Genomic DNA, 13,308 nt, shown 5'->3' with positions numbered 1-13,308 from the left:
ATCTCTGGCCAGCCATCACCTGCACTCCAGACGTCGATGTTCCCTCCGACATCGATACCGGCGATGACCTCGGTACCACTGGCTCAGACGACATCGAAAGACCGGACGAGGCTCCGAACAGAACAGTCCACTGAGCCAATCTCGCCGCCTGTGTCCTCTTTTTAAGCTGGAGGCACAACGTACAGGCGTCCGGGCGATGACCAGCCAAGAGACACTGAAGACACGATACGTGTCTATCAGTTAGTGAGATCGTCCAGTGGCACCGTGTGCACTTCTTGAAGCCACTGGCAGGCTTCGAGGACATGGGCGGAAAAATCGCACCGGTGAGGTCAAACATGATGATGCCGAAAAAAGGCACCAAAAAAAAAAAAAAAGGGGGAAAGACAAGATGGGCGGTAGAACAGGCCGCACACGGAAAAGAAAGGAAACTTACCCGGACAAAACTTTGAGAAGTAGCGGAACACAACTCTTTTTTTTTTAACACACGAGAGGAGAAAACAAAGATCAAGCCGAAAAGGCGCTAAACCGCAGCGAAGAACGAGTCGGGAGCCTCTCTGGGGCCGCGAGCGAGCGATACACGTCTGTTCTGATCACGGAAAAAGAGAGACTGAGGAGCACGCTGTAGTGGGTGGGAAGACGGTCGCACATGCGCGATGCGCATGCATATCTCGTAAGAGCTAGCAAACTTCTGTTGCTAGGAAGATCTTCCGATCCTGGGGCTGCCGTGGACATCACCCATCTTGTCCTCGGAGAATTATTATTTACTTCTACAAGTGGGGGTGGCTGAGAAAGAGGGGAGATCATACAGAGAGCTTTGCTGAAGTTCCAGGGGGTGGGAGAGGGGAAACATGAATTGGAAGGAAAGCTTTGGTGAAGTTCCAAATGAGTGAGAGGGAGGGAAAGGGTCTTAGCACACATCACCTATGAAAGTGGTTTGATGTAATAACTTTATATGACAGGGTTTTAAAGTGGTTTACAAATATAGACTGCAAAAATAAAATAGAATAAAAAAAACAAAAAATACAGTAACAAACCAAAAATACAATGCATACAATGTGTCTAATTTATTCTGTTGTCCATAAGAAATCACCCACTGCAGGTAAGCAATTTCACTTTCTTCATCAAATAATTAGCTGGAACAGCCACACAAGCCTAGCTAGATTCAGTATTGACCACTAGCACTACCTAGATATCAATATTCAGCTCAACATCTGGATAGTTAACGAACCATTTTGATATCCTAACTTTATTCAGATAGCTATGCGGCTAGCAGACAGAATATCACCACTAATTGGATAACTGATAAGAGGAAGAACTTAACAAAACTAAAGGAATGGTCTGGAATCTGGCAGCTAAGATTTAATGCTAAAAAAATGAAAGGTCCATACATTTGGGTTGTAAAAACCCAAGGGAACAATACAGTTTTGGGGGTTGAAGATGATGTTAAGGTGGCAAACAGGTAGAAAAGACGACAGCAAAAGTTAGGACACTTGGGTGCACAGGGAGAGGAATGGCAAGTAGGAAAAAGGAGGAGTCTCTGTTACGACCTCATTTAAAAATATATTGTGTACAATTCTGGAGGTCACACCTTCAAAAAGATATAAATAGGATGGTCTAGAGGGCGTCTACTAACATGGTCAGTGGTCTTTGTCATAAAGCGTAAAGATCTGAAGGAAGGTGGGAGAGGGGAGATATGATGAGATACATTTAAATACCTATGCGGCATAAATACACAGGAGACACGTCTCTTTCAATTGAAAGGAAGCTCTGGAACAAGGGGGCATAGAATGAAGGTGAAAAGGGATAGACTCAGGTAACATGAGGAAATACATCTTCACAGAAAGGGTGGTGAATTCATGGAACGGGCCTCCCAGCGGAAGTGGTGGAGATGAAAACATTATCTGAATTCAAGAAAGCTTGGGACAAGTACATAAGATCTCTAAGGGACTGAAAAGGAGAACAGATGGCATGGATGGGGAGACTGGATAGGCCATACATTTTTCTCTGTTTCTATCCTCAATTGGTCTATGACAACTTAACTGATAATGCCACTGGAAATCCAGGGATGGCGCTTCTCAGCAGTTTACTTGCTACCTGGGTAAGTAGCTTTGAATACTGACCAACTACCTAAAGCACTGACAGAAAATAAGAACTCCAAGTTATGACAAAATAACGCTGCAAAAGAGGTTAGCTTTAGTCAGAAAAGAACATTTTTATATTGTGTCAGAAAGAAGTCTCCGGGGAGGGGGGGGGGGGGGGGAGACTGAGGACTTCCCACCCACACAGCAATACAGAATGGGAGGAATAGCTATGTGCCACAAATCACTCAGCTTCTAAAAATACAGCTTAGCAGTAGAAACATTTTCCTGCTTTGCTTCTGATCCGAGATACGAGAGCTTGCTAACCTAAGAAATGTCAGCGCTTTTGATTTTAATATATCTTTTTGCAGAAGTTACTTTGGGCAGCAGCTTTGCTACTCTGGTGGTCATACATCATTTGTGCCATTTTACTCATGCTCCCAAGGACCCAAGTAACTTTGACCCAAGTATAAAGTACTAGAGTAGGGTCAAGGAAATACCTACTGAACTTGAATTTAACTCACCTTAAACTACTATTGAAATAGCAAATCCAAATGCTAAATCTCAGTTACTAGAACTAGAAGCACCGTGATGCATGGCAGAAGAACAGGCTTTCTTTGACAGTATTACCTTTGGCTGGCGTCTGTTCCATGGCATCGGGGCTTTCTTCACCAGCACAGCCACAAAGAAACCGCCAGTGTTCTGGTGATGTGGCAATATTCTGAGGCTGGACAAAGTAAATGATTCTTGCATTAGGACACAAAAAATGTACTTAAGTCACCTTTATATTTAAATTGTGAAGGCAGGCAGGTATACCACTTGATTCTGAGTAGTTCCAACCCTCTTTGAGCAGGATTTCCCTCCCATATAAAATTTCACCTACTTCCATAGAATCTGGGCAACTCACATGACTCACTTAACACAAAACGCATTGAGAAGAAATATCAGTTCACAGAAAGTTAATTTAAGAATCTTGTGAGCTTGCCTGTGGCATCACAAATCCAAACTGCACAATATATTATGTTCCAAGGGCTTTTTTTGCTTGTGTTTTTAATCTCCCTCATTAGTGATTTATAACTCATATCAATGAGGCAACACTAACACGTGTCTACTGCACACCATGCCTCACACTGGGCCAGCTCAAATTGGAGGAGTAGCAGCCTAGTGGTTTGTGCAGCAGACTTTGACACTGGGGAACTGGGTTTGATTACCAATGCACCACCTTGTGACTCTGGGCAAGTCACCCCGGGTACAAATAAGTACCTGCATATACTATGTAAACCGCTTTGAATGTAGTTGCAAAAACCACAGGAAGGCGGTATATCAAGTCCCATTCCCTTTCCCTATTCTGCAAAATACATACCAGCGCTGCAAGTTCATTGCTTTCAGCTTTTCCTGATCTTTGGGTGGAAACATCGTGGGCCGGATTTGTGTATGTCTGTTCTGAGGGACATCAGACCATTCTCCAAACCACTGCCCATCCTTTGTCATTATCTGCAAAAGTTTTTAAAACACACCATATTTTATACTAGTTTTCTTTTTTTAAATCTTACTTATGCTACACAAGTAAAGTTAGTCATGTGAAGACTGAGGGGTAGAATTTCTGGTCCATGAGCTGGTGAAATTAAATGGCTTCTTATATAAAAATCAGATAAAAATGCAGGACAATTTTACAGAATATCATCAAGATTGAATCAACACTGCTGAATGTCATAAGTACATATGTATTGCCATACTGGGACAGACCGATGGTCTATCAAGCCCAGCATCCTGTTTCCAACAGTGGCCAAACCAGGTTACAAGTACCTGGCTAGATCCCAACATTTTATGCTGCTTATCCTAGAAATAAGCAGTAGATTTTCCCGAAGTCCATTTTAATAATGATGGTCTATGGACTTTTCCTTTAGGAAGCCACCCAAACCCTTTTTAAACCCTGCTAAGCTGACTGCTTTTACTGTCAACTCAGCCAACTGTAAACCTAATGTCAGACAAACAAGGAAATGTCTCAAAATAGTGCAGGAAAAGTGAAAGACTTCTTGCACCGAGGAAAATGAAACTGCTTTAACTTTGTCATTTTTAAATTTTTTAACAAGGCCAGCAACTGTCTGAGGGCTGCAACCCAGTAGGGTTTTCAAGATTTCCCCAATGAATAAGCATGAAGTCTATTTGCATACAATGGAGGCAGTGCATGCAAACAGATTTCATATATACTCATTGGGGAAAACCTGACTGGTTGCGGCCCATGAGGCCCAGTCCTGGGCTAGAGGAAGGCTACTATGAGCTCAATCAGTAGTTTTATATCTCATTTTAACAAGCAAACATACTACCTGACTTCCATGAATCCCAATCCATGAGACCATGAGACAGATGAACAAAGGGATCTCTTATTAGGCCTTATTCAGAAAAACGTTTCCCATAGGCAGAAAATAAGGAAAAGTAATTTCAGATTGTGTGTCCAATCAACACAGGGAAGGGGACACAGCCCATGGGAACAGGGACAAATGCGGTCCCCATGTCATTTTCTACTTTGCAGGCTAGTAATAAAGGTGAAATTAGGCCTTACCTGCTAATTTTCTTTCCTCTAGATCAGTGATGGCGAACCTTTCAGAGACCGAGTGCCCAAACAGCAACCCAAAATCTAAGTATTTATCGCAAAGTGCCAACAGGGCAATTTAACCTGAATAACAGAACTTTAAAAGCATTTGGCATGCTTTTGAATAATTAATGTGATTTTTGCTGTTGCATGCATGCTGATAATTCCCTTCCCCTCCATGTGCATCTACTTCCTGTCTTCCCTTGCCTCCCTTCCCCTCCATCCATGTCCAGCAACCCTCCTCTCTCCCCTGCCCTCCCCCCATGTCCAGCAACCCTCCTTTCCCCTACCCTACATCCATCCATACCCAGCGATTCTCTTCTCTTCCCTGCCATCCCCTTCATCCTTCCACACCCAGCGATTCTCTTCTCTCCCTTGCCCTCCCCCTCCCGCTCCCATCCATGCCCTGCATGTAAATCTTTATTACCTCCGTCGAAGCGACTGCATCTTTCAAAGCCCTGCCCGTCTCTAGCCTTCCCTTCGTGAGTTTGTTCCCTCAGAATCAGTCCCGCCCTCGTGGAAATGCTGTCAGAAGGCGGGACTGACTCTGAGGGAATGAATTCACGAAGGGAAGGCTAGAGATGGGCAGGGCTTTCAAAGACGCGGCTGCTTCGACAGTGCCGGCGGGGAGGACATGTGAGGGGATGTTGGGTGGGCGGGCCTGGAGGGAAAGTGGCTGGGCCTGGAGGGAAAGTGGCTGGGCCTGGGCCCGTCCAGGCCCGCCCCTGGCGATGGCGCGTGTGCCAACAGAGAGGGCTCTGCGTGCCCTCTCTGGCACGCATGCCATAGGTTCGCCATCACTGCTCTAGATCCTCCAGACCGTTCAAGACGCTTGGGTTATGCACTCCTACCAGCAGAAGGAGACTGAGAACACTAAACCTTCTTATACAAGTAGCCTGCGCAGACCTTCTACTAACCAGTATTTTCTCAGTCTCAGCAGAGGGCAGATGTGTGCAGCCTGTGCAGTGTACTCAGTCTGGTAGGCCCGTTTGGGGTTTGTAGGTTGGGTTGTAAATGTTAGAGAACCCACACTTGGATCTCTATTACAGGGTGTAAGTCCTAAGGGGCTTCTTATTCCCTGTGGGGTGTCACGCCCAGGTGGCTGGTCCTTCCCCCTGTGCTCTTCCTCTGGAGGACTGCTTGACCTCATCTACAGACCTCGTTCTGTACCCTTGAGGCGTTTAGGCATTAGCAACGAGGTTGAAAAAAATAAAATAAAATAAACGTTTTTAAAAGGCAGCTATTTTGGCCATTCTTGTGGCAGTTCAGAGATAAAACGTCTTCAAGGGCGTTCTTGCCTTAGGCGGTTTTGCCTATTAGTCTGTCAGAGCACAAAGCAACTGTTTGTTTTTATTGTGTTCGTGGCCATTATGTCTAAGCCGGTGAGGTGTCGGTTTTGCGCGAAGCGCGGCATTGAAGTGAAAGGTGGCCAATGTAAATTTTGTGGGGAGCCTTTGTTGTCAGCGCTCTTGCCCCCCGTGCTTTCCCCTGAGTCGGCGGAGGTGTTGGGCGGCGATTTGACCCCACATTCCGGGCCAGTAACGGTGGGGCCGTTTTTGGCGAGAAACGCGGACATTTTGGCTGCATGTCCCGGGTCAGCCTGGATGGAGCCGTTTTTGGCGGGAAGCGCAGCCCTTTTGGTTGTGCATTCCGTACTGGCGCCAGGGGACCCGTGTGTGACGGGAAGCACACCTAGTTTAGCGAGGGGAGCGAGGGGGGTCCGTCGCGGAGACTGCGGGAAGTGTTGTTGGGGCTTCAGCAGCGTCAGGGGGGGGGGGGGTCTGGCTTCCCCCCTGAGTTTGTTTGGTCTCTGTATAATGCCTGGAGAGCTGGCCCCTCTCAGGCTGTTTGTTCCCCGGAGGCTGCTAGCTCATTGGGAGTTAAGCGCCCACGGGTGGATATTTTGGAGCCTATGGAGATACTTTCTCTGCCTGGGTCGGACGTTTGGAGTGACCCAGGAGAGGAGGATCTCGTAGATGTGTCTGAGGATCAGGATGGGCTAAGGCCTGGGGAAGATTCTTCAGTGGTTCGCATTTTTCATAAGGAGGAGTTGTTAGAGCTCATTGATCAGGTGATCTCTACTTTCAAGTTTGCTCCGGCGGCCACTCCCTCTGTGGAAGGACCCCAGGTAGATCCCTTGGTTAAGGGGATTTGGAGAGCCTCCCGTTCCTTTCCCATGAATTCAGACATTAGGGACATGGTTTTTCAGGAATGGTCTGTGCCGGAGGCTGCTTATAAGGTGTCTAGGGCTATGGCGCGGCTGTATCCCTTGCCTCTGGAAGATTTGGCCCTGCTGAAACCAACTACTATGGTTACGGCGGTTACTAAGGCTACGGCCATTCCGGTGGATGGCGGTACAGCCTGTGCAGACCTTCTACTAACCAGTAAAACAGTAACAAAGCAGAGGAACAAAGTACCTCCACCTAAACAAACCACTGAATCCACACTCAGATCTCCTCCCCTTAAGACGGGGGAATTCAACTGCAGATGGGCACAAACGGTACCACAAACTGCCCTTAGTAAAACTCCAGGACCCAAATCACAGGAGCTACTAGAAATATCAGCAACTGAAGTCTAAAGAAATTATCATACTGAACTGTCCAATACACTGGGTGGGCTCTTGAACGGTTTGGAGGATCTAGAGGAAAAAAATTAGCAGGTAAGGCCTAATTTCACCTTCCTCAGCAGTCCTCCAGACCGTTCAAGACGCTTGGGACGTACCAAAGCAGTAAACACATCTAAGGGTGGGACCTGCGAAGCCCAGAGGACAGGACTGCAGCTCCAAAACTGGCATCCTCCCTTGCCTGTACTTTCACTCTGTAATGTTTGACAAAAGAATGCAGGGAGGACCACACCGCCCCTCTACAAATGTCCACCGGTGGAACAAAACTACTCTCTGCCCAAGAAGCCGCCATTCCCCTAGTGGAATGTGCCTTGAGCCCCACCGGCACCGTACAGCCATGCAATATGTAAGCCGAAGAGATGGCCTCCTTCAACCACCGAGCTATAGATGCCTTAGAAGCAGCCGCTCCCTTCTTGGGCCCCCCCATGAAGGACAAATAACCTGTCCCAAGACCTGAATTCCTCCGACCTGCGCAAGTAAACCTTCAACATTCTGTGCACATCCAATTTCACCAAATGACGCTGAGAAGCCTCCCCCGTCCAGTCCCCCAAGACCAGCAACAAAATCACCTGATTGACATGAAAGGAGGATACCACCTTAGGCAAAAATGAAGGCACTGGACACAGCAAAACCTTTTCCTTAGAAAACCACAGAAACGGTGGCCTACATGAAAGAGCCTGAAGTTCCGAAATCCGGCGAGCCGACAATATAGCTACCAAAAGACCACCTTCATAGTAAGGTCTTTTATTGAGCAAGACTCCAAGGGCTCAAAAGGAGAACCCGCCAAAGAGTCAAGTACGATATTAAGATCCCACTGAGGAACTACTGGCCGCTGAGGAGGACGAAGCAACTTCACCCCCTCAAAAAACGGACCACATCTGGGGAAGACGCAAACCGACCTGCCCTGCACCTTACCCCGAAAACACGCCAAAGCAGCCAGCTGCACCTTCAAAGATGACAATGAAAGGCCCTTCTCAAAACCATCCTGCAAGAAATCTAAAATGCACGACACAGAAGCTGTCGAAGGGACACACGCCCGGTCCCCACAACAATCTTCAAATATGTGCCACACACGCACATAGGCCAAAGACGCTGAACGTTTGCGAGACTGCAGCATCATCTGAATCACCTGAGGGGAATACCCTTTCCTTCTCAACCGTTCCCTTTCAATGGCCAAACTGTAAGAGAGAACCAATCCGGATCCGGCATGACAATTGGACCCTGACACAACAGCACCGAGCCCCCCAGCCACAGAGGCTTGCCTTCTAACAAGCGCATCAGATCCCCGAACCACGGCCGACGCGGCCAATTCGGAGCCACCAACAACACCGGACCCACATGACATTCTACCCTCTGTAGGACTCGACCTATCAAGGGCCACGGGGGAAACACATACAGCAATACCCGCTGAGGCCACAGAAGGACCAACGCATCGATCCCTTCCGCTCGCGGATCCCGACGCCGACTGAAATACCGAGGAACCTGAGCATTCTGTGCTGACGCCATGAGATCCACTACTGGCATTCCTCACTGTAGAACTATCTGGTCGAACACCAACTGGTGCAGAGACCATTCTCCGGGGTCCAACATGTGTCCGCTTAGAAAATCCGCGTTCATGTTGTCCACCCCGGCCATGTGCGCCGTCGAAATCAGCACTAGATGCCTTTCCGCCCAACTCATGAGCAGAGCCATCTTGACTGCCAACCGTGGACTCTTTGTACCGCCCTGCCGGTTGACATACGCTACCACTGTCGCGTTGTCGGACATGACTCTTACCGCCTTTCCGACCACACTTGAGCGAAACGCCAACACAGCTAGCCAAATCGCCCTCGTCTCCAACCGGTTGATAGACCACTGAGCTTCCTCCGTCGACCACTGCCCCTGCGCGGACTGACCGAGACACTGAGCTCCATAACCCAGCAGACTGGCATCCGTTACCAGAATCACCCACTGAGGCGGTTCCAACGGCATGCCCTTTTTCAGATGGGCTGAGCACAGCCACCACTGGAGACTGCGCTGAGGAGCCCCCCTCAATGGCAACCGCAACTCCAAACTGTATACCTGAGGAGACCACCGGGACAACAGAGCAGCCTGAAGCTGATGCATATGCGCCCTGGCCCATGGTACTACCTCTATTGTCGCTGCCATGAGGCCCAGAACCTGAAGGTACATTCGAACTGTCGGACTCTGAATGGACATTAACAGCCAGACCTGCTGCTGAAGAGAGGCGATCCGAGAATCCGGCAAAAAAACACGACCCACTGCCGTGTCGAACCACACTCCCAAGTACTCCAGACTCTGCGATGGGATCAACTGACTTTTGACTACATTCACTATCCATCCGAGCGATTCCAGAAATGCGACCACCTGAGCTGTCGCCGCCACAATGTGAGCCCGAGACTTCGCCCGGGTCAACCAGTCATCCAGATACGGATGCACCAGAATTCCCTGCCTCCGCAAAGCCGCTGCTACCACCACCATTATCTTGGAGAAGGTGCGTGGAGCCGTTGCCAGACCAAAAGGCAGAGCACAAAACTGAAAGTGTCTCCCTAAAACAGCAAAACGAAGGAAACGCTGATGGGCCTCTTCCGTGAGATCCAGTGACGTGAGAAATTCTCCCTGACGAACAGCCACTATGACCGAGCGCAGAGTCTCCATGCAGAAGAATGGCACCTTGAGCGCCCCATTGACCCTCTTCAGATCTAAAATGGGTCGAAACTGGTCCTCCTTTGGCACCACAAAGTAAATGGAATAACAACCCATTCCCAGCTCGTGCCGAGGAACGGGTACCACAGCTCCCAACTGGATTAAGCGACCCAAAGTCTCTTGAATAGCCTTTAACTTGACTCGAGAGTGACAAGGAGAGGGAAGAAACAGATCAGGCTGCGGGTGCTTGAACTCGAGCGCATAACCGTCACGAACGACCTTCAGCACCCACTGATCTGAAGTAATTTGGGTCCACCCCTGATAAAACAGACAAAGTCGCACCCTTACCTTCACCAGAGGCTGGACCACCCCACCTTCATAAGGAGGACTTATTACCATTTCCGGCACCTCCGCAGGAGTCCCGACCTCCTCGACGACCCCCTTCAAAGGACTGCGTCCGCTGGAAAAACCGGCTTTTAGGAGGAGACAAAAATCTGCCCGGCCTGTACCGCCTTGCGTCCTTAAACTGACCTCTTGCCGAACCACCTCGACTAGCGCCTTAGGTCGTAACTCCGGCAACCGTGAGACCTTGGTATCCCCAAAAACACTCATCAGTTTATCCAAGTCCTCTCCAAACAACATAGAACCTTTGAAAGGTAGAGAACACAACTTTGCTTTAGAGGCCGCATCTGCCACCCAGCCCCTAAGCCAAAGAGCCTGCGAGCCGTCACCGCCAGAGCCATATTCTTAGCCAAAACCCTTAGCAAATCATAAAGGGTGTCTGCCAAAAACGAAGACCCCATCTCCAATTTGGCCAGCTCCTGAACCAAACCAGTCCTATCTAACGCAGGCTCATCCAAAAGCTTCTCCGCCCAACGGAAACAAGCTCTGGCTACCAAGCCCCCACACACAGAGGCTTGCAAGGCCAAAGCCAACAAATCAAAGTTGCGCTTCAGAAAGGACTCTAGCTTCCTATCCTGAGGATCCCGTAAGGCTGTACCGCCATCCACCGGAATGGCCGTAGCCTTAGTAACCCACGCATCCACAGTAGGTGGTTTCAGAAGGGCCAAATCTTCCAGAGGCAAGGGATACAGCCGCGCCATAGCCCTAGACACCTTACAAGCAGCCTCCGGCACAGACCATTCCTGAAAAACCATGTCCCTAATGTCTGAATTCATGGGAAAGGAACGGGAGGCTCTCCAAATCCCCTTAACCAAGGGATCTACACCTGGGGTCCCTCCGCAGAGGGAGTGGCCGCCGGAGCAAACTTCAAAGTAGAGATCACCTGATCAATGAGCTCTAACAACTCCTCCTTATGAAAAATGCGAACCACTGAAGAATCTTCCCCAGGCCTTAGCCCATTCTGATCCTCAGACACATCTACGAGATCCTCCTCTCCTGGGTCACTCCAAACATCCGACCCAGGCAGAGAAAGTATCTCCATAGGCTCCAAAATATCCACCCGTGGGCGCTTAACTCCCACTGAGCTAGCAGCCTCCGGGGAACAAACAGCCTGAGAGGGGCCAGCTCTCCAGGCATTATACAGAGACCAAACAAACTCAGGGGGGAAGCCAGACCCCCCCCCCCGACGCTGCTGAAGCCCCAACAACACTACCCGCAGTCTCCGCGACGGACCCCCCTCGCTCCCGAGGCGGCAGGTCCATCGCATGATCTACGGCTAAGCTAGGCGTGCTTCCCGTCACACACGGGTCCCCTGGCGCCAGTACGGAATGCGCAGCCAAAATGGCTGCGCTTCCCGCAAAAAACGGTTCCGTCCAGGCTGACCCGGGACACGCAGCCAAAATGTCCGCGTTTCCCGCTAAAAACGGCCCCACCGTTGCCGGCCCGGAATGTGGGGTCAAATCGCCGCCCAACACCTCCGCCGACTCAGGGGAAAGCACGGGGGGCAAGAGCGCTGACAACGAAGGCTCCCCACAAAATTTACATTGGCCACCTTTCACTTCAATGCCGCGCAAAACCGACACCTCACCGGCTTAGACATAATGGCCACGAACACAAGAAAAACAAACAGTTGCTTTGTGCTCTGACAGACTAATAGGCAAAACCGCCTAAGGCAAGAACGCCCTTGAAGACGTTTTATCTCTGAACTGCCACAAGAACGGCCAAAATAGCTGCCTTTTAAAACGTTTATTTTATTTTTTTCAACCTCGTTGCTGATGCCTAAACGCCTCAAGGGTACAGAACGAGGTCTGTAGATGAAGTCAAGCAGTCCTCCAGAGGAAGAGCACAGGGGGAAGGACCCAGCCACCTGGGCGTGACACCCCACAGGGAATAAGAAGCCCCTTAGGACTTACACCCTGTAATAGAGATCCAAGTGTGGGTTCTCTAACATTTACAACCCAACCTACAAACCCCAAACGGGCCTACCAGACTGAGTACACTGCACAGGCTGCACACATCTACCCCTCTGCTGAGACTGAGAAAATACTGGTTAGTAGAAGGTCTGCGCAGGCTACTTGTATAAGAAGGTTTAGTGTTCTCAGTCTCCCTCTGCTGGTAGGAGTGAATAACCCAAGCGTCTTGAACGGTCTGGAGGATTGCTGAGGAATTGGACAATTATTTATATTCAAGTGATGCAGACAACGATGTTCTGATTTTTTGGAAAAACAAGCAAAAGTGCTGGCTACAACTAGTAAAATTTGCACAGCATATCTTCTGAGAAGACAATTTCTATTGCAGGAAGGACTGCGGAAAATAGGAAAGTTAGACTGGATCCTGAGATAGTTGATGACTACTTATTCATCCACACATTAAAAAATTATAACAGTGCTTCTTAAGGCATATTTCTCAGATAGGGCACAAAAAGCGTGTTGTATTCTGTAACCTGGACATTTTAACAGGGTGGATTAGGGTTACTTGGGGTAGTAGAAGTCAGCTATTGTTGGGGTTGGAAGGGTAGAAGATAGTGGTGGTGGTGGGGTTATTATAGTTGCTCATTATTACTGTTTTCTATTTCTGATTTATAAACAAACATTTGCACAGAACATTGTTTCTTTTTATACTTTAATAAAAAGATTTAAATATAAAATCGTAAGTGTTCAAGGCTTCTGCAGATTAAGACAGCCTGTGGGGACAGGGATGGAGACAGACCCACAGGGACGGGGCAGGGACAAACTTTGTCCCCATGTCATTCTCTACTGCTGCATGTTTGTGCTGCTCCAGTGGCTGATGTTCATTTTTGTTTTATCTGCATATATATTTATGATATTGTTTTGCTGCCTGTAAAGAAGGACTCCTGATGCAGGCACATATGCTGAAACACATCCGAGTCACTCTACATATGTCTTCCTCAATTTGGATTTTATGAATGAATTAAAAACTTCCTATGAATTCATCAAATTCTGCCT

At 48.6% G+C, this 13,308-nt stretch overlaps 1 protein-coding gene across 2 annotated transcripts in view; it reads right to left on the bottom strand.

Annotated features, from left to right (window-relative positions):
* The window catches only part of LOC115474227 (tRNA (cytosine(34)-C(5))-methyltransferase-like), a 358,438-nt gene that overhangs the window by 148,091 nt on the left and 197,039 nt on the right, over positions 1–13,308 (bottom strand). For both annotated transcript variants that reach the window (XM_030209615.1, XM_030209607.1), the window contains exons 11-12: positions 3,442–3,572; positions 2,709–2,805 (exon numbers count right to left, since the gene is read on the bottom strand). In XM_030209615.1, coding sequence (XP_030065475.1) covers positions 2,709–2,805; positions 3,442–3,572 — 228 coding nt within the window. The remainder of the gene's footprint in view (positions 1–2,708; positions 2,806–3,441; positions 3,573–13,308) is intronic.

The sequence above is a fragment of the Microcaecilia unicolor genome, chromosome 1 (assembly GCF_901765095.1).
Source record: "Microcaecilia unicolor chromosome 1, aMicUni1.1, whole genome shotgun sequence".
Taxonomy (NCBI): domain Eukaryota; kingdom Metazoa; phylum Chordata; class Amphibia; order Gymnophiona; family Siphonopidae; genus Microcaecilia; species Microcaecilia unicolor.
This window is presented reverse-complemented; position numbering and strand designations above follow the sequence as displayed.